The 19,556-nt window shown below is 42.9% G+C and overlaps 1 protein-coding gene across 1 annotated transcript in view; it reads left to right on the forward strand.

Annotated features, from left to right (window-relative positions):
* Positions 1–7,803: 7,803 nt before the first annotated feature.
* LOC121289836 (adhesion G protein-coupled receptor A3) overlaps positions 7,804–19,556 on the forward strand; it is a 553,143-nt gene continuing 541,390 nt past the window's right edge. Inside the window, exon 1 of the mRNA XM_041209725.1 lies at positions 7,804–8,836. Coding sequence (XP_041065659.1) covers positions 8,619–8,836 — 218 coding nt within the window. The 5' untranslated portion in view covers positions 7,804–8,618. The remainder of the gene's footprint in view (positions 8,837–19,556) is intronic.

Here is a 19,556-nt window from a genome sequence, read left to right on the forward strand (position 1 = left end):
AGGAGCTGTTGCCATCATCTGGAGTGCCCTGAGAGGAGCCCGCAGGGACGACAAGCAGCTTGTGTGCCAACGTGAGGTTGTTCGGGACCTCCCTGCTGACCATTGATGGATGGGCACCTAGATGGGATGCTGGTGCCCCAACTATCTCACACACCAGCTGAGGTCATTGCCTGTGTGTAGGCTTGCAGGTCCAAGTGCAACCCCATGGACCCCTGATTCTGTTACTGGAGCAGCTCTCCATGAGAGTCGCCACTCTCTCCATGAGGCTCAGCACAGTGGTCATGCTCTGCATGGATTCCTCCCAGATGGACACCATGATACGCATTCCCTCATGTATCTCTGCCAGATCCTCCCGCACACCCTGCTGGACTTCCAGTATCTGCTGCCTAGTGGATGACTCCAGAGGCCCATCATCAGCCATCGACTGAGCATCGTCCTGGTTCCCAGGACTCGTCTGAATGCCGATGCCCTGGGCACTCTCTGCCTCCGCCTGCACCTCAAGCGAGTGTGATGTGCCCTCACCAATGTGCACCGAGATACTAGTTGGCAATCTAATGCCCACCGAGGTGCTGGTATCTGCGCTAGTGCCTGCTTGACTGAGCGGGTGTGACGCAGGTGCGTGGGGAGCATGGTGGTCCTCCAGGGTCAGGGGTGGCCCTTTAATGTCCTGAGTGCGAACGCCTGCTGGTGAACCTAAAAGGGAGAAGAAGGACATGTCATTAGTTAAAGTCATCACACTGTCACTGTGCCAGGTACCCTGGTGAGACAATGGAGATTTACATCATGGTGCCCTAGGCCTGAATTTCCCTGTCGGCGATTTGGGGGCGGGGCCCGCTCGCCGAGGGGAGAATGACGCAGGAGAAATCCCCGACGATCTATTTAAATATTGAAAAAGACGGGCAGACAGCGAAATCAGCCGCCTGCCCGCCGACCTGTCAATGGCCAATTAAGGCAATTGACAGGATAATTAAGGTAGTTAAAGACCCTGCCCATCCAACCTTACGGCTGGCAGGTCGGCCAGGAGCCATAAAACATGAAACCTCATCCACTGGCGGGATGAGGTTTCATGTCTGCTTTAAAACTGTTTAATAAATTTTATGTGATATTTATGAACATGTCCCATCTTGTGTGACATTGTCACATGAGGGGGACATGTTAATAATTTTTTTATTTTTCTATTTTTCAAGTTTGTAAAACTTTCACTGATCTCCCTCAGACAGCACTTAGTCTTAGGGAGTAGTGCGCTCTTTTGTGCGCATGCGTGAGAGTGCGCACTTTGACAGATGAGGAATCCCTCCCCCCCCCCACATAGGATGCACATAGCGCTTCCCATTGGGCAGGCCTCTGGGTGGGCCTTAATTGGCCCGCCGACTTAAAATGGCAGCGGGGCCCGTTTCGGCAGCAGAGTTCAGCTGCCCGCCTGGTGCCGAGCCAGTGGGGCCCGCACGCCAACCTAGGGCAAAATTCTGCCCCTAGTCTTTCAATGATCAATGGGGACTCCAGGTTCGAGGTACACATCAATGAAGAGACTGCACTAGAATGGTTGCACAAGCCGAAATTCTCACTTATGTGCACAGCACTCTTACCTTCATCTGACATCCCAAACTCACTGTGGCTGATTGATGGAGGTGCATGGAGCTTCTCAAGCTCCAAAGCCTCCTGCTCATAGCGGCTGTGGACGAGGAGGTGTGGGAGTCCCCTGCCAGTCCACACTCCCTCTCAATATTGTTATGGAATGTCTTCTCTTGAAAGGACAGAGGAGCATTGATTAGTCCCCTCTCTACCTGCAGTGCCATTTCAGCCTGGCCAACTCCACCTGAGGAACACCTCCCAGGGCACATCCGAATCATGGCCCTCGACCCGCACGGCGCCCAGTCCGAGCAGCAAGACTCATCCCCTTGGCCAACTCCAGCATCACTGACAGGTGCCACCATTGAGCTCCACGGGGTGATGACCACACTGACCCACTGACCCATGCACCCTTCCTGAATGCAGTAGATCATTGAAGCGCTGCTGGCACTGCACCCGGGTGCGCCACACCACGTCATGGCTGCTCACCCAGGATGCTGCCTCCTCCCATGCCCTTTTGCTGAGGGGTGGTGGCCTCCTCCCCCTGTCTCTGGGGACAAGGGTATCCATTCTGGCAGCCACCTCCTCCCAGAGGGCAGCGAGGCACTTATTGGAGAAACATGGGGCCGACTGTCCCGCTGACCGCACCTCCCACATCGTTTCTCCTTCCTAGGTTGCAGCCATGTCGCTGTTGCAACTCCCACTCAGGCAGCTTCCCAGGGGCTGCTTTCACCGCTTTTCAATTGGCCGCCAGGTTTCCATTGGACCCGGCAGACAAAAGGCCCCCGCCTGCCCCTTCTCAGAGGTTTTCCAGCTGGCTTTCACACTGGGAGGACCTTAATTGGCCTGCCAGTGTGAAATCACTTTCCGGCTTCACAAACACCACTGCCCGCCCCCCACCAAGCCTGCCCGACAAGGGCAAAATTCTGCCCCTGGAAAACATTTAGGCTTGGGCTTATAAGTGGCAAGTAATATTCATGTGACACAAGTGTCAGGCAATGACCATCTCAACAAAAGAGAATCTAACCATCTCCCTTTGACATTCAACAGCATTACCATCACTAATTCCCTACCATCAACATTCTGGGGCTTACAATTGACCAGAAACTTAACTGGACCAGACATATAAATACTGTGGCTACCAGACCAGGCAGAGGTGGAGAATACTGAGTGAATAACACATCTCCTGACTCTCCAAAACCTGTCACCATCAACAAGACACAAGTCAGGAGTGTGATGAAACCCACTTTGCTTGCCTGGATGAGTGCAGTTCAAACGACACTCAGGAAGCTTGATGCTATCCAGGACAAAGCAACCCACTTGATCGACACCCCATCCCCATACCTTGAACATTCACTCCTTCCACCATCAGTGCACAGTGGCAGCAGTGTGTACCCTTTACAAGATGCACTGCAGCAACTTGCCAAGCCTCCTTTGACAGCACCTTCCAAATCTACAGGCTCTACCACCTAGAAGGACAAGGGACGGTTGGGAACACCATCATTTGCAAATTCCCTGCCAAGCCACACATCATTCTGCCTTGTAACTATATCACTGTCACTGGGTCAAAAACCAGGAATCACCCTCCTAACAGCACTGTAGGAGTTACTACACCACAAGAACTGCAGCAGTTCAAGAAGGCAGCTCATCACCACCTTCTCAAGGACAATTAGGGATTGCCAGCAATGCTCACATCCCATGAAAGAATAAAAAAAATCCAATCTTCAACTGTCATTAGTAAATTAGTTTGTGTCCTTTAATACCTGGCTCAAAGTAATCCCACAAAGTGATTTTTCTAGTTCAAGTCTTGTTTCTGCCAATTCATTCTGCACATGATATATAACTTATCCCTTCTTTCTCCTTTTATAGCAATTTACATGACTTGCTGTAATTTTTAAAAAGAGGTCATCGCAACAAAAGTAATTGAGCAGTAATGCACATTGAGGAATGTAATAAATCATAATTAAAGACAAACAGTTTAGCTCAAACACCTATTCCACGGAGTAGCTTACTATAGTGTTTTTATTTGTCAAACGTTGATAACATTTGTGAAGAGATTTGCATTTATAAAGCACATATTAAATTTTAAAACGATCTCAAGACACCTCACATGCAATGAGTTGAGGGGAAGTAACTGCTGTTATGTTGGAAAATCTGTCAGATATTTTGTACACAGCGGTGATGAATTGACCGTCCAGTTAATTTGTCTTTTGTGGTTTTAGCTGAGGGGGAAGTGTTGGCTGGGTGTGAGGAATGTTAGTTGAGGAGGAATGTTGGCTGGTATATGGAGACCATTCTTTGCTCTTCTTCAAATAATGCCTTGTGATTTTTACATCAACTCAAACAGTGAAACAGGGGACAGAATCTTCCCAGACCCATGGAGGTGGGTTAAGAAGCAGGACTGGGGGCAAAATTTGAGACTTGCCCTGATACGTGTCAAACTCTGAGCGACCCTGCCGGAGACATGGTGAGCTGCATATGGATACCAGCCTAGCAGAGACATGTAATCACTTAGACCAACTAACGGACCAATTGAGGGCTAGCTGCTGATGCTATTGGGAATTTCCTGGCATCAGACTGGCTCCCCTGCTGAGTTGGGGGCATCAGGTAGGAGAGCCATTGGGGCCTCTGATCACTGGCCCCATGAATGCACCACAAAATTGCAAAGGGCAAAACCTTGGTCATAAAACTTCTGTGGAGGGGTTTCCTCTCCACAAAGTTGGTCTTATAATCTGTGGGCCCTCTTTTCTTTGAATTATTGTTCAAGCCTCCATTTTGATGTACCCTCACGTTTACCTACCTACCTTAGCAGCACCCGCCTCCGCCAATAGCGCTATTGGCTGTCCAGCTCTCTGGCCCTGCTACTGGGCCTCCTTCCTCGGAAACTTACCCACTATCCTTAATTGAATGGCAAACGTGGAGGCAGCCAATCCTGGAAGATTTCAATTGTCAGCACACTCTGACTTGTTCAGGGAAATGATTCTGTCAACTGAAATTTTTCAAAGGGCATTAGATTCTGCCCAGGGTTTTTATTTAATGTCTCATCCAAAATACTTAGCTATTCAGAAGTCCCTCTGTACGAGTTATAGCCAAGACTCTGAAAATACTCAGGTAACAGCTGTCGAGAGAGAAACAGAGTAAACATTTCAGGCTGATTAAAGTTCAGTTCTGATGAAAAGTCGTCGACCTGAATTGTTAACTTGGCTTCTCTCTCCACAGATGTTGCCTGACCTGCTGAATTTTTCCAGCATTTTACGTTTTTGTTTAGTACCGTATGTAGGATTCTCTTCCCTACAGAGCAGTGGAAGCTGGGTCATTGAATTTATTCAAGGCACAGTTAGACAGATTATTGATAGACAAGAGAGCCAAGGGTTATGAGGGCAGACAAGAAAGTGCAGCTGAGACCACAACCAGATCAGCCATGATCATACTGAATGGTGGAGCAGGCTCGGAAGGCCAGGTAACCTACTTCTGCTCCTAAGCCCTATGTTCCTATTTTCAGCATCTATAGTATTTTGTTTTTGTGTTGTTGCAGCCTAGATTCAGTTGGGTTGTTATAGGATTTAAAATACACACTTTTCCTTTCAAAAGAAATCCTTGCATTTTATAAAACATCTTTCATAACTTCGGGATGCCCCATTCCCCTTACTGCCAATGAAATATTTTTGAAGGGTGGTTTGGCGAAATTGTCAAAAGAGCTGAACTCTAGAGGTGAGGCGAGAGTGACTGCCCTTGACATCAAGACCGCATTTGACCAAGTGCGGCATCAAGGAGCCCTAGCAAAACTGGAGTCAATGGGAAACGGGGAAACCTCTCTGCTGTTTGGAGTCATACCTAGACAAATTAAGATGGTTGTGGTTGTTGGAGGTCAGTTACCTCAGTTCCAGGACATCACTGCAGGAGTTCCTCAGGGTAGTGTCCTAGGCCCAACCAGCTTCAGCTGCTTCACCAGTGATCTTCCTTCCATCATAAGGTCAGAAGTGGAAATGTTCAGTGATGATTGCAGAATGTTCAGCATCATTCGCAACTCCTCAGATACTGAAACAGTCCATATCCAAATGCAGCAAGACCTGGACAATATCCAGGCTTGGGCTGACAAGTGGCAAGTAACATTCACATCATATAAGTGCCAGGCATGACCACCTCCAAAGAGAGAGAATCTAACCATTGCCTATTGACATTCAATGGCATTGCAATCACTGAATCCCCACATCCTGAGGGTTACCATTGACCAGAATCTGAACTGGACTAGCCATATAAATACAGTGGCTACAAGAGCAAGCCAGAGGTAAGAATCCTGTGGCAAATAACTCAATTCCTGACTCCCCAAAACCTGTCCACCATCTACAAGGCACAAGTCAGGTGTGTGATGGAATACTCTCCACTTGACTGGATGAGTGCAGCTCCACAAGGCTCAAGAAGCTTGATACCATCCAGGTCAAAGCAGTCCGCTTGATTGGCACCCCATCCACAAACATTCACTCCCTCCACTGCCGATGCACAGTGTTGGCAGTGTGTATCATCTATAAGATGCACTGCAGGAATTCACCAAGGCTCCTTAGACAGCATCTTCCAAACCCACGACCATCACCATCTAGCAGGACAAGGGCAGCAGATGCACAGCAACACCACCAACTGGAAGTTCCCCTCCAAGCTGCTCACTATACTAACTTGGAAATATATTCCCGTTCTTTCACTGTCGCAGGGTCAAAATCCTGGAACTCCCTCCCTAACAGCACTGTGGGTGTACCTACACCACATGGACTATAGCAGCTCAAGAAGGCAGCTCATCACCACCTTCTCAAGGTCAACTAGGGATGGGCAATAAATGCTGGCCTAGCCAGTGAAGCCCACATCCCCCGAATGAATAAAAAAATTAGGCAAAATGGCAGGCAATTTGTGCACAGCACAATTTGAACAAATTGTTAGTTAAGCATTTGGAATCTTGGACTTCATAAGTAGAGATATTGAGTACAAAAGCAGGAAAGTTACGCTGAACCTTTATAATACTCTGGTCAGGCCACAACTGGGATATTACACTCAGTTCGGGTCACTGTACTTTTGGAAGGGTCCTATGTGGATGTAGGGGAGATTTATTGGAATGGGCCCAAGGATGGGCGTTGGGGGGGGTTTGCTGCAATGTTAGGTTGCAGAAGCTAGGGTTGTTCCCCTTGGAGCAAAAGAGATTGAGGGGTGATTTGATAGAGGCGTAAAAAATTTTGCAAGGTTTAGGTAAGGTATGCAAGGAAAATCTGTTCCCCTTGGCTGATGGTATGAGGGGCAGGGGACAGAGATTTAAAGTTTTGGGCAAGAGATGCAGGGGGAATGTGAGGAAGGACTTTTTTCACATTGAATGGTAATAACCTGGGACTTGCTGCCTCTAAGGGTGGTGGAAGCAGAGATGATCAATGACTTCAAAAGAAAATTAGATGGTCACTTGAGGGAAAAAAACTAGCATGGGCTATTGGGATAGAGCAGCCGAAATTTAGTGGCGCTGGTTGAAGATAGCTGCTCCTGTGGCCGAATTATTCATTGGATTGCTAATATTCTAAACCCAGGAAGAATAAAATGGTTGTCTGTAAAGTTCCAGTGCAATAAAAACACCCATAAAACATCCAACAGGCTGTCCTAAGTTGAAGTTCAGTGTGTTTTTGGGCAATGTGCTTAAATAGCTTGTTTTTAATGACTGGAATATATCTTCAGTGACAAAACAATCTGAGAATGTAAAAGGCTGTTAAAGATAATGAGAGTTGTCAATGGTATTAGCGCGGTTCAGGTTCGAATCTTTGCTGTATCGCACAGTTTAAATAAAGAATCACACCTACCTGGAATCAGATATAAAGACAGACTATCAATGTTGTGGGAATACTATAGCCACAGAGAGAGTTTCAAGCCCACTTAAACACCAGGGGCTATATTTATTTTTAAACAGGAGTAAACGAGTGCCGCTCCGAGCGAATTGCGGCAGACAGGTTGCTGATAAAGTAACGGTGCAAATAGAGGCACAGGTCAGGGATTTGCGTTGTGTTCTTTCTCATCCAGTCACGTGAATCACCGGCATCTCTCTCTCTCTCTCCCCCCCACCCATACACACACATACACACAACAAAGTTTCCTTTTGTACGCTTGGCGCTTTCTGCTCTAGTTGATGAACTGTGCTGGGTGAACATTACTGAAGTCAAATCTAAACAATGCCGAAGGGAACGTGGTCATGTCAATGAACCATTGCAAACTCCAGCCAACTTGTCTCCTTCTTCTGCGCCCACCCCCACCAAACCCCCGACAAAGGAGCCGGCAGAAAGGTGCCCTGTAACTTTAAGACTGACTGACTATAGAGGCTGGGCCAGTGGAGCGGACTGACGGCCAACTGCTCTCCCACTGCCAGCTCCTCTCCATGGGGAGGGAGAGCTGAGCACATCTGGATCCGCTGCACGGCCGAGCTCCCTGGACCTGTTGCTGGGAGGACTCGGGGCTGTTACCCACAAGGCGAGCTTCACCCGGGGGAACGGTGACCATGCGCGCAGGCAGGGTCGAGGCTCCTTCGTCGCCGTCAGGAGTAAACCGAGCGACGTGTCCAAGATCAGCCCGCCTGCAGTGATTGGAGAAATAGCGAGATGTGTGGCGGAAAGAAACCCCATTTATGGGATAGGCTGCGGCTGGCCAGCGGCCCGCCAGCTGCAAAGAGCCGGGCATAGACTTGGAGGCAAATGCACTTCTGTCAGTTGTGTTCCGAGGCTGTGAGTGAACCGTGTGACATTCTCCCCGCAATCGAGGGACACACAACAAACAAGGTCAGCGCCAACAATGTGAGCCGAGTTGCATTTCCCGGGACAATTACCAGCAATTCTGAATCAACAGTTGGCAAGAAACAAAATGCTGGCAGAGAAAACTCATTAGATGAGATTCGTCACTTTGGGAAGTGTGTGGACTGTCAGGGCGACAGGCTGCAACTGGTCACTGACCTGCCAGTCTCGGAATACTTGTGAAATGAGCAGCCCACAAAACGTTAGACTAGGGATAGAGAGATCAGCCGCAAGGCTTGGTTCACGATGAAACTCTTGCATTTGGTGCATTTAGTCGCGGGATTGTTTGGAATCGTAGCCGGGAACAGAAACTGCCCTGACTTGATCATAGATAGTTGCAGCTGTACCAGTGAGCGCTCCAAGGGACCCAGCAGACAGATGATCCGAATAAAAGTGTCGTGCAGTCATGGAGAGTTGTTAGAAACTTTGCAATCCAGCCTGCTGCCTAACCAAACCGTAACTCTGTAAGTACTCGAATTTTGCTTCTGCCTGGGCATCGCACCAACGTGGATGCCGTTTAAATCATACAATCGAGAACTGTAAAACTGCATTCGCCAAACCAGTCATTACTAATCCTTAGTGCTCAGTCTATCCAATGTGTAATAGATTTATAACATCACTACCTATGGCTGTCAGCAAGTATCTCATGTGTGAATAGAAAGTGGCCAAACCTTTCTATAAGTTGTCGTTGTAAATCGGGGGTTACTTAAAACTACATTAACGCAATCTCTCTGGTAAGAAATGTATTGCGCGATTAGTGCTCCCATATCTTGGTCACGTTTTCCGATTGATAACCCTTTCCCAGAGATTTTCATGTTTTTATTTCGATATATACACACAGTGCTGTCAATCCACGAAGAACAGTTACACTGTGACTTCACTAGCTGGAAATTTTAAAAGCTAAAATTATCCTATAATATTTATGATAATATTTACAGCTTTCCTGACTGCTGTTTACATTTATTTGGCTGAAACAAGGGGATTTGTGGAGTGTAATGCACAATTGACAGTCCGAAGTGAGAATGGTTCGGCAACACTCATGCCAGCGGTGAAGAAGGGACTCTGCATAAGGGTGCTCAGACAGAGCTGAAGAGCAGTCCCCATTGAACTTTCCAATAACATCAAAAATAAGTTTTTGAAATAGCCACGTGATCCAACCACTCTTAAAATATAATTTCAAACTGGACTGGAGTTAACCTTTACTGGTGTGAGATGGCCTCCTGACAAGGCTCTTAGGCCACATGACTTTTAGCGCACAAAAATTATGCATTATATTATAATTAAACTGTTTTCGATTGACACAGAGCGGTAATATTAATGTAGCCTTTTATGTTTTCTGTTTCTTATTCTTTCTTTGCTGCTTTCATTATCTCTTGCCTGATTCCTTTCTTTGAATTCCGCGCCTCTCCTGCCCTGAACTTCCAAATGTTTGTCTTTGGTAGGAACGTCATTATCTCTTACTTAATTATTGTGATGCTACATGTTTCCTGCCTCTTGTTTCCTCTGTGGCCCTCACGCCCATACATGGCTCTTCTACTCTATTTGCTAGATTTGCCTCCTAATCAAACGGCCGTTAACTTTGGAGTAAATGCTCGCTGACAACTTCTTGTGACAGTTTCTTTTAAGGTGAAAGTAACTTTCATGGCAACCCCTGTTGCTTTAATTAGTCAAATAATCAACTGGCTCTGGAATTCCCCTCCTGAACCTTTTCCTCTCTACCTCGCTATCCTCTTTTAAGGTACCCCATAAATCTGACCTCTATGAACAAGCTGTTAGTCACCTGTTCCAATATCCCTTTAACCTGACTGGATGCCAGTTTGTCTCATAGCGCTTCTATGAAACAGGGTGGCACATTTTATTACCTTAAAATACAATTTGTTGTCATATAACTCTATGACACTCCAAAGGAGCAGAAGTAAGGATTCCATCTTGATGAACAGCTTAGCACAATAGATACCTCGGGTTATAATGAAAGCCAAGAAGAAATGTTTGCCCTGTCTGAAATCGAATGGTGATGCTATATGCACTAACCTGTAGAACGCGGTATTAATAGTTGTTAATATTTACAAATAAAAATGAACTAAACATTGCAATACTATAGTGTCAAAGTATTGAAGGCCTTTCTGCATACTGTGAATTTATTTAACAAATACCTTTACTACATTCAAATACACAAATGTTTTGCAATTTTTTAATTTTAGTGTTTGATATCATTAATAACATCTCATTTGTTTTCCTGTCTCCCCACCCCCCCCAAAAAAAAAACAGAGAGGATGGATAATGGCTGAATACTGTGTGCCTGCTTATGTTACTCAGTAGTTATTTGGAAATTTGTTTATGATCCACGGTTACTAGCACTTTGATTTTTTTTCTCTAGCTACATGGAAGTAAGTAGTTTTAACTTAGTGCTTATCCAAGTAGCACAGTGATCAGGAACCCATTATGTGGGGATCACTTGCATTCCTGCGTTCCATGAAGCCATATATGGGAGCTCCATCATTGCATTAAAATATCATTCCTCATTTTATACTCTTTAACAGTGTCATATTTTGGAACAAATTCCTGCATTATTGAAGAATAAAAAGAATGCTAGCTTCTGCGTCTTGTACTTTAAGGGACACAGATGAAACAATGAGAATGACCAAGGGAAACCCAAAATATTTCTTTTAACTAACTGTTAACAGGCTTTCTGTAATGTTGTCTTTGGTATTTTAATGGGAGTATGTTATTTACACTGTCTTTATTTTTCCCTACGGCTGAAGAAATAAATATCACTCTTGCACAGGGCCCTTTTACCCATTATGAGTGCCTTAAGGTTGAACACTATCACCACGTGCCTCCCTTACATCAGCATTATTTGTAAAGGTGATCATATTGCATAATCTGGTTGTAGACTTTAATAATTTTTTTTGAAAAAAATATTTCCATTTCTAAATAATTAACTTCCCAAAAGCATGAAGAAACTGTGGAAACTACTGAGATGACTTGTTACACTGCAATCTCTTAAAGCCCTAAGCAGCATACTCATATGTTAAAAATAAAGAAAATGTGATTGTTTTAAATAGTATACGTTGTTTAAAGTATAGAAAATAGTATATATACTATATAAACATTAAAGTTCATCACAAATGATCTTTTAGAGCTGTAATTCTCAGTAAATCTGCTTAATCATACACTACTTTTATTGTTCATGGTCAGCTGAACTATTTGACCAATATATATATCTTCTAACTCACGCTATAGCATTTACTGCTCTATTCAGTGAGAGTGTTTTGTGTAGTATATCTGTAAGTGATGCAGTTGTAAACATTTCACTTAATTAAAGGCTGTGATATGTAATTATGTCAGCAATGATTTATTACAGTTGTGTGAGTACGTTACAGTCACTGGTAGAGTCACTGCTTTGTTAGTCGTTTCTGGTTACCTTCTTGGGTCCATGGCTAGCACTTGTCCTGATTATGTCTCCTTTTACATGCTGCATTGATAAGTCCCCTTTATCAAACTATCCAGCGCTTCTTTATGAGCTCCAATGTTATTGTTATCCTACTTGTGCACTTGCTTTCTCTCCTTTCTCTCTCTTTTTATAGATAATGTTACATATAAAACATGTTTGGTCAGTTGCTCTCCAACCAATTATAATTGGAGTAAAAAACTTGACTTCTGGATTCTCGGCAGCCAGTATATTGTAAAACTAAAAAAAATCTCTATTGTCAGTTTATTGCAAAAGTACTGAGGAAAAAAAAAATCTCCCAAAAAAGGGGTGCAATGTTTTTTGTTTTGTTTGGAGATGTGTCATGAGGCTATTAATGTATATAATATTATTGGAAAACAATTTTCTTTTAAAATAGAGGTTTAGTCTGTGGGTGTGTCTTAATTAAATTAACGCCAGCTAGTCTAGGTGCTTTGATGTGTACAAGTTTTATATGCAAGAGAAATAGAGTGCATTTGCATTTTTTTTGAATAGAGCATTCAAGAAGTCTAGCTAGCAGAGATCAAGCAATATGTTTATATTACTATTAAAATTGATACTATGAAAGGGGTTTTATTGTTAGTGAGGTGGAGTTCAAAGTGGCTAGTGATACAATGAGAATTTACGTTCAATGGGCTGTGCTGCGTATAACAAGATAACAGTTTTTTGTGTGAGAGCAGAGGCACCATGAGATCAAAAACTGTTGTAAACCTCCAACTGTCTCCAAAGGAACCAAAGTGAAAAGAACCTCATTTTGAATTTGTAAGTGAAAATGCTTTGCCTGGCGTCTGGCTGAGTCTATGTGTTGCTGTTGCCTTAATAGAGATTAGTTTGGGAATTTATTAAAAGTTATGATCGTAGTAATTTGTAGCCATATGTATATATTTAACTTGTATAAATTAATAAAATGTTTCATTTAGATTAATATAAAAACCTCTAGAGAACTGGTGGTCTGATTCCTGAATTTAAAGTTGCATCTCAAACATAAAAGTTAAAATTAACAGTTGTCTAAAGTTTTCCTCTGGGATTTTTAAACAACTCAGCTGTACCAACTGCATGGTCATAACAAGATGCAAGATTATATATAACAGCAATACTAGTCCCTATGTGTTTTGCAGTAATGATCCATTTTGAATTAACATTCAAAGGATTAATTTTATTAAAAATATTATGAAGCATTGCTAACTTTTATGGACCACCTTATACTTTGTGTGTCAGTTCCTGTGGAAAGATAGGTGTGCATGCATCGTGAAGTAATGTACTATTCAGACTTTTTATTCCTATGCTGAATGGTGCCCTCCTCCTAAATGGTCTTACAAAAATTAACAAAAATAAAAATATATTTCACTTATCAAGGTCAATCATGAGAAACTTGGTTAGAATTACACAGGAGTTGAAAGAAATAAACATGAAAAATAGTTGTTGAACTAAAGTCAATCAGTGGGCTGACTGTTGTAGTATCTCTTAATGTAGAAGGTGGCAAATAGGACATTTACAGTCCATGAAACTAAGCAGTTAACTTAATGGCCCAATTATACATATGTCTCCCTATTTTCTCTCATTTTTGTGCTTATGAATTTGAGAGATAGTAGTGCAGTTAGATTCTTTACGTATGTTAACAACATCCAGCACTACCTCACTACCACCTCTCTTGGTGTCTCAACTTTCTATAATTTGTTACATTGCTTGTTTTATCTCATTCATTCATGGGATGTGGGCATCACTAGCTAGGCCAGTGTTTATTATCCATCCCAAGTTGCCCTTGAGAAGATGGTGGTGAGCTGCCTTCTTCAACCGCTGCAGTCCTTGTGGTGTAGTACACCACAGTGCTGTTAGGGAGGGAGTTCCAGCATTTTGACCCAGCGACAGAGAAGTAACAGCAATATATTTCCAAGTCAGGATGGTGTCTGGCTTGGAGGGGAACTTCCAGGTAGTGTTCCTATGCATTTGCTGCTCTTGTCCTTATAGACGGTAGCGGTTGTGGGTTTGGAAGGTTCTGTCTAAGGAAACTTGGTGAGTCCCCGCAGTGCATCTTGTAGATGGTACACACTGATGCCGCTGTGTGTGTCGATGGTGGAGGGAGTGAATGTTTGTGGATGTGGTGCCAATCAAGCCGACTGCTTTGTCCTGGATGGTGACAAGCTTCTAGGGTGTTGTTGGGACTCCACTCATCCAGGCAAGTGGGGATTGTTCCATCACACTCCTGACTTGTGCCTTGTAGATGGTGGACAGGCTTTGGGGAGTCTGGAGGTGAGTTACTCACTGCATGATTCCTCTGACCTGCTTTTGTAGACACAGTATTTATATGGCTAGTCCAGTTCAGTTTCTGGTCAATGTAACTGCCAGGATGATTTTAGTGGGGGATTCAGCAATAGTAATGCCATTAAACGTCAAGGAGTGATGGTTAGATTTTCTCTTGTTGGGGATGGCTATTGCCTGGCACTTGTGTGGTACAAATGTTATTTGCCGCTTGTCAGCCCAAGCCTGGATATTGTGCAGGTCTTGCTGCATTTGGACATGGACTACTTCAGTATCTGAGGAGTTGCGAATGGCGCTGAACATTGTACAACATCTAGTACTGGATGAGCAGAAATTTCCTCCATAACTAAATATTGGAAGGCTGAAGCCATTGTCTTCGGTCCCCACCACAAATGCCATTCCCTAGCCTGTGACTCCATCCCTGTCCCCGGCAATTGTTTGAGGCTGAACCGGACCATTTGCAACTTTGGTGTCATACTTATACTTCCAACTATATGTCTGCTTCATCACTAAGACCGCTTACCACAATCTTCATAACATTGCCTGACTGCACTTCTGCCTCAAGCTCATCTGCTGCTCAAAATCTTCATCTATGCCTTTGTGAGTTCCATACTTGACTATTCTAATGCACTCCAGCCGGTCCCCCATCTTCCACCCTCCATAGGTGTAAGCTCGTTCCTAACCCTGCTGCCCATATATAAACTTGTTCCAAGCCCCCCTGTTCACCACCCCTCATCCTTATGCCCATTGACCTACATTGGCTCTCGGTTGAGCAATGTCTCAATTTTCAAAATTCTCATCCTTGTTTTCAGATCCTTCCATGGCCTCGCTCCTCCATATCGCTGTAATCTCCTCAAGCCTCACAAACATTTGAGGTATCTGCACTGCTCTAAATCTGGCCTCCTGTGCACCACCGATTTTAATCATTCCACCATTAGCAGCCATGCCTTCAGCTGCTTCTGGAACTCCCTTCTGAATCCTCTTCGCTTCCCTGGTACTCTGTCCTCCTTTTAGGTGCTCCGCAAAGCCTACCTTTTTAACCAAGCTTCTCATCATCTGCCTAATATCCCCTTTTGTGGTTGGGTGTTAAAATTTGTTTAATAATCACACCTGTGAATCACCTTAAGACATTGCACTCTGTTAAGAAACACTACACAAATGTAAGGTCTTCTTGTTGCTGGGGAATGGAACTCTTCCTATTTCAGGCAGCAGCACCACGCACGCAAGGCAGGGTAGCACAGTGGGACGCAAAATAAAGCACCCTCATCATTGCCCTAACAACATGTTGCAGTACAACGTTAGAAAAGTACCCTCAATTGTAGCAGTGCGATATTTCTCATACCTGCCATTGTAAGACCTGTCTGAGTGACATTGCCTATTAAGGACAGTTTTATGCTGAGGAACTGCATTGTGATTGAAACTTGTTCCACATTATATTTTCATTAATTGGTCTAAGTTGAGTTTGAATTCAAATCCTAGCCCATTGTCCAGCCCATTGCACAACCAGTTTCCCCTTAAAAGTCCCCAAGATAATTATGGCCAGTGGCAGAAACTACTGGAAGAACCAGGCAAAATATGCTTGTTCACCTGTCTCCTTGTGAAGCAAAATTTATTCCCTTTCGCTATTACACAGTCCACAAGGATCTGCAGACACTTGTCATTAAAAGCACTCTATGTACTTGCCAAGAATAGTGGGTACTCAACTACTGTATTGCTGAATGTTTTTCTTTCTTCTCTGCAGCCCCCCCCCATCCCCCCAAGTTAAGTGGCCTGTTAGCTGTTTGAGATACTGAGGTTCATTATGACAAGTTCTTTGTGATTGGCTGCTTCACTGTTCTCACTAGTGAAATTACATTGCATGAATTATGATCTTTGAAATCATGTACATGTACTTTTGTTGGTCATAAAATGTATTAAAGAAAGGAAGTTGTTTTATTTTAAAGACATTTTAGAAAAAGAGCTTAAAATATAGTCCTATGATTTTTTTTATGTAGAGGGTGTTTACCTTGCACCACATTTGAAGGAAATTTTGTTGCTAACTAGGCTTGGAGTCACCTCGATTTTTCTTTGGCAGGTTGACATTGTGTTTGGAATTAGTGCATTTTCTTTTTACTCTTTCACAGGATGTAGACATCACTGGCTAGACTAGCATTTGTTGCCCACCCCTAATTGTACTTGAGAAAGTTGCTGGTGGGCTGCCTTCTTGAACTGCTGCAGTCCATGTGATGTAGGTACACCCACAGTGCTGCTGGGAAGGAGTTCGAGGATTTTGACTCTGAGTCAATGAAAAATGGCAATATATTTCTAAGACAGGATTGTGTGCAGCTTGGAGGGGAACTTGCAGGTAGTGGCATTCCCATGCTCTGCTGCCCTTGTCCTTAGGTGGTGGGTGTTATGCTAATCGAGCGGGTGCTTTAGCCTAGTTGTGTTGAGTTTCTTGAGTGTTGTTGGAGCTGCACTCATCCATGCAAGTGGAGAGTATTCCATCACATTCCTGATTTGTGCCTTGTGATGGTGGACAGGCTTTGGGTTGTTGGGAAATGAGTTACTCGCTGCAGGATTCCTAGCCTCTGAGCTGAGTTAAATTAAGCATGGAAGACTTTGACAAGTTATCACATTCTATTCTTGTCATACTAATTGCTAGTTCTGAGTCAAAAACATTTATTTCTTCTGGTGGAATCATTTTCTGCCCCATTGGCAAGCTGTATCCTCTGCTGTTTATGCAACTTTTCCCAAATTCCTGATGATGGTCATGTAAAACTAAATAGCTCTAGATCCATTTGCTTCAAACTCTAACTTGAAAAATGAGGAGCGTATATTGTAACCATACAGTACAGTGTAGAGTTCCATTCTTTCAATCGTGATTACCAAAACAATGTAGAGACCAATATTCAAATTAGGCTTACAAAAGCAAACTGCTCTGGATGCTGGAAATCTGAAAATTAAAACTGAAAATGCTGGAAATACTCAGCAGGTCAGGCAGCATTTGTGGAGAGTAAAACACAGTTAATATTTCAGGGAGGTGAAAGTTCTGATGAAGGTCATCGACCTGACAGGTTAACTCTCTTTTTCTTTGCACAGATGCTGCCTGACCTCCTGGTTATTTCCAGAATATTTTTTTGTTTTAAATTAGACTTGCTTTTTTGTTGGTCATAAAAATGTATGAAATGCATGTAAACATACAACACAAGGAGAGTCAAATGCTGGCCTAGCCAATTACACCCACATCACATGAATGAATAAAAAATAATAATTAAAATGCTGTAATGTTTCCACATTTTACAGGCCATTCTTGAAAAGGTTTTGAAATATGTGAATTATGTTTCATCAGTATTTTCATTATCTTCAGTATGTGCCAAGGGGGAAGATATGGATGTATATTAAAGCTGATTTTCAGAAATGTTTGTGTAGAATACAACCCTTCAATGTTTTTATGATTGAAAAGAACAGATTACCATGTCAGCTATTTAGTTATGCAAATCACAATTGGTTTATAAAGGAAATTATGCATGCTTTTGGAAATTCTCCTGGTATTCGTTGCAAGCTAACAGTTCGCCAAGTTATTTTTTTTGGTTATATTTAAAATTAAATGAAAACAAATCAAAGGAAACAGGTCATGTAAGGAAGGAGTAAGTTATGGGATGAAAAGTGATGAATGAATTAATGCTGTGTATTGAGTCTATTTCATTGCAGTACAAGTGATGTTTTCATTTCCTGCTCATTGTGTGAATTTGAAAAAAAACTGAGCACCATCATGTACTCGAAAGCATATGTGAGTTCTGCTCACTAGCTGCCCACTGCAGTGTAACAATGGGAAATATATTTTTTGAAAAACTATAATGTATGAATAATGGCACCACAGAGTTGACTTTCCGATGTAGCGAGTAAATTCCAAATCTCAGTGCAGAATGGGGATGCAGAATGAAGTATTCCCAATTTATTTGAATGTATGCAGCTTGCCACTTCTAGCAGAGACTTGCATCAGTTGATTTTACACAGTAGAGAATGCTTACACTTTCCGGTGAGAGACTATGGTGCTATTTTAACTCTGTACGAAGTGGATGGGTTTTAAGTGAATCAAAATCTTGCCCCACCTCTGTGATGATGATTGGTTGAAAACACCTCTTCATATTGTTAGCAACAGAATATGACTTGGTTGCTCAAATAATAGCTGAAAAAAAGTCTGTGACCTAAAATACGTGCTTAGGTAATAATAGAACAGTGAACTTGGATTAACATACCTGACCCAGCTGATGGACACAGTTTATTCTTTCTAACAGTAAATATGTTTTTGATGCAAGATAAGACTTTACCTATGCAGCTGGTTCATAGCTCAAGGTCTTGCATTAAGCATTTGTCAAATATTGACTGTTCTGTTTGTGGTGGTGCAACAGAGTGAACCAATGAGGGAGGGCCAATGGAGGGAGGGTTTTTGTCAAGATCATCAAAATCCAAACAAGAGAAACAAAGGTGTAACAAGATAATCTTTTTCTTCTGGAGTGTTACAAACTGAGCCAGCAGAACAGAAGAGAAATGGAACAGAGGACGCAGAAATATTTGAGAGGTAGTTTAGACAAAGAACCAGAAGAAATGGCTGCTGCAAGGGCACCAAAACAGCAGCTGGCATTTGAAACAAGGTTATGTTTAGGAGCTCCAATAGTCACCTTGAAGATGCTGTAGAAGATATAAAGTTGGAATGGGATGCTTTAGACCCATTAAAATACCAGGTGAAAATAGTTCTAAGTATAATTGAACTAAGATATTGCAGCAGATATATAAAAAAATTTCATTTCTCAATACAAATTGGGAATTCCCTCATGTTTGCAATATATTTTCATAGATTAACTTGATGACATTAAATTATTCAATTTATCTGGCCATGTATGACAATGTCAAAATTGAAGCATTCATCAGTAGGTCTAGAAAATAAATCTTGCACTTTAAAAGTGAAATCATCGATTTGGATTTGGAAGTCGAAATCTGTTTTTTTTTAAATAGCCACCAAACATTGTAAACTGCATTTAAATTTGTCTTTTCTTGATCTTCACAAGATAGTTTGGTATGCAAAAGATAAACAAACGGTGAATGTCTGCCATTCCGCCTGTCAAAGTTCCTGAAGCCATCCAAAAAACAATTATTTTTGTTTTTCAAACTTCTTACCCTTATACACTGCTTCCCATAAGTGTTCTAATTCCTGTTAGGTATGATTACTTGGCACTGGTAACTCTTGCAGAAATTGCCTATTATGCATGTGTGGGCACAGAGAGTGAGTGACATCATGCTTTTCTGTCATGAAAGCCATCACAGGAAGTTTAATCCTGTCATTAACTGTTGGCCACAAATGTACACTTGCCAGTAGAGGTCACTGGATCACGATCAGGGGCTCTGCGTGAGTTCTTTTGGCATCCTTAGACCTGGCATGTTTAGACAAATTGCCATACTGCCACTGCAGCCTT

The sequence above is a fragment of the Carcharodon carcharias genome, chromosome 17 (assembly GCF_017639515.1).
Source record: "Carcharodon carcharias isolate sCarCar2 chromosome 17, sCarCar2.pri, whole genome shotgun sequence".
NCBI classification, from domain to species: Eukaryota; Metazoa; Chordata; class Chondrichthyes; order Lamniformes; family Lamnidae; genus Carcharodon; species Carcharodon carcharias.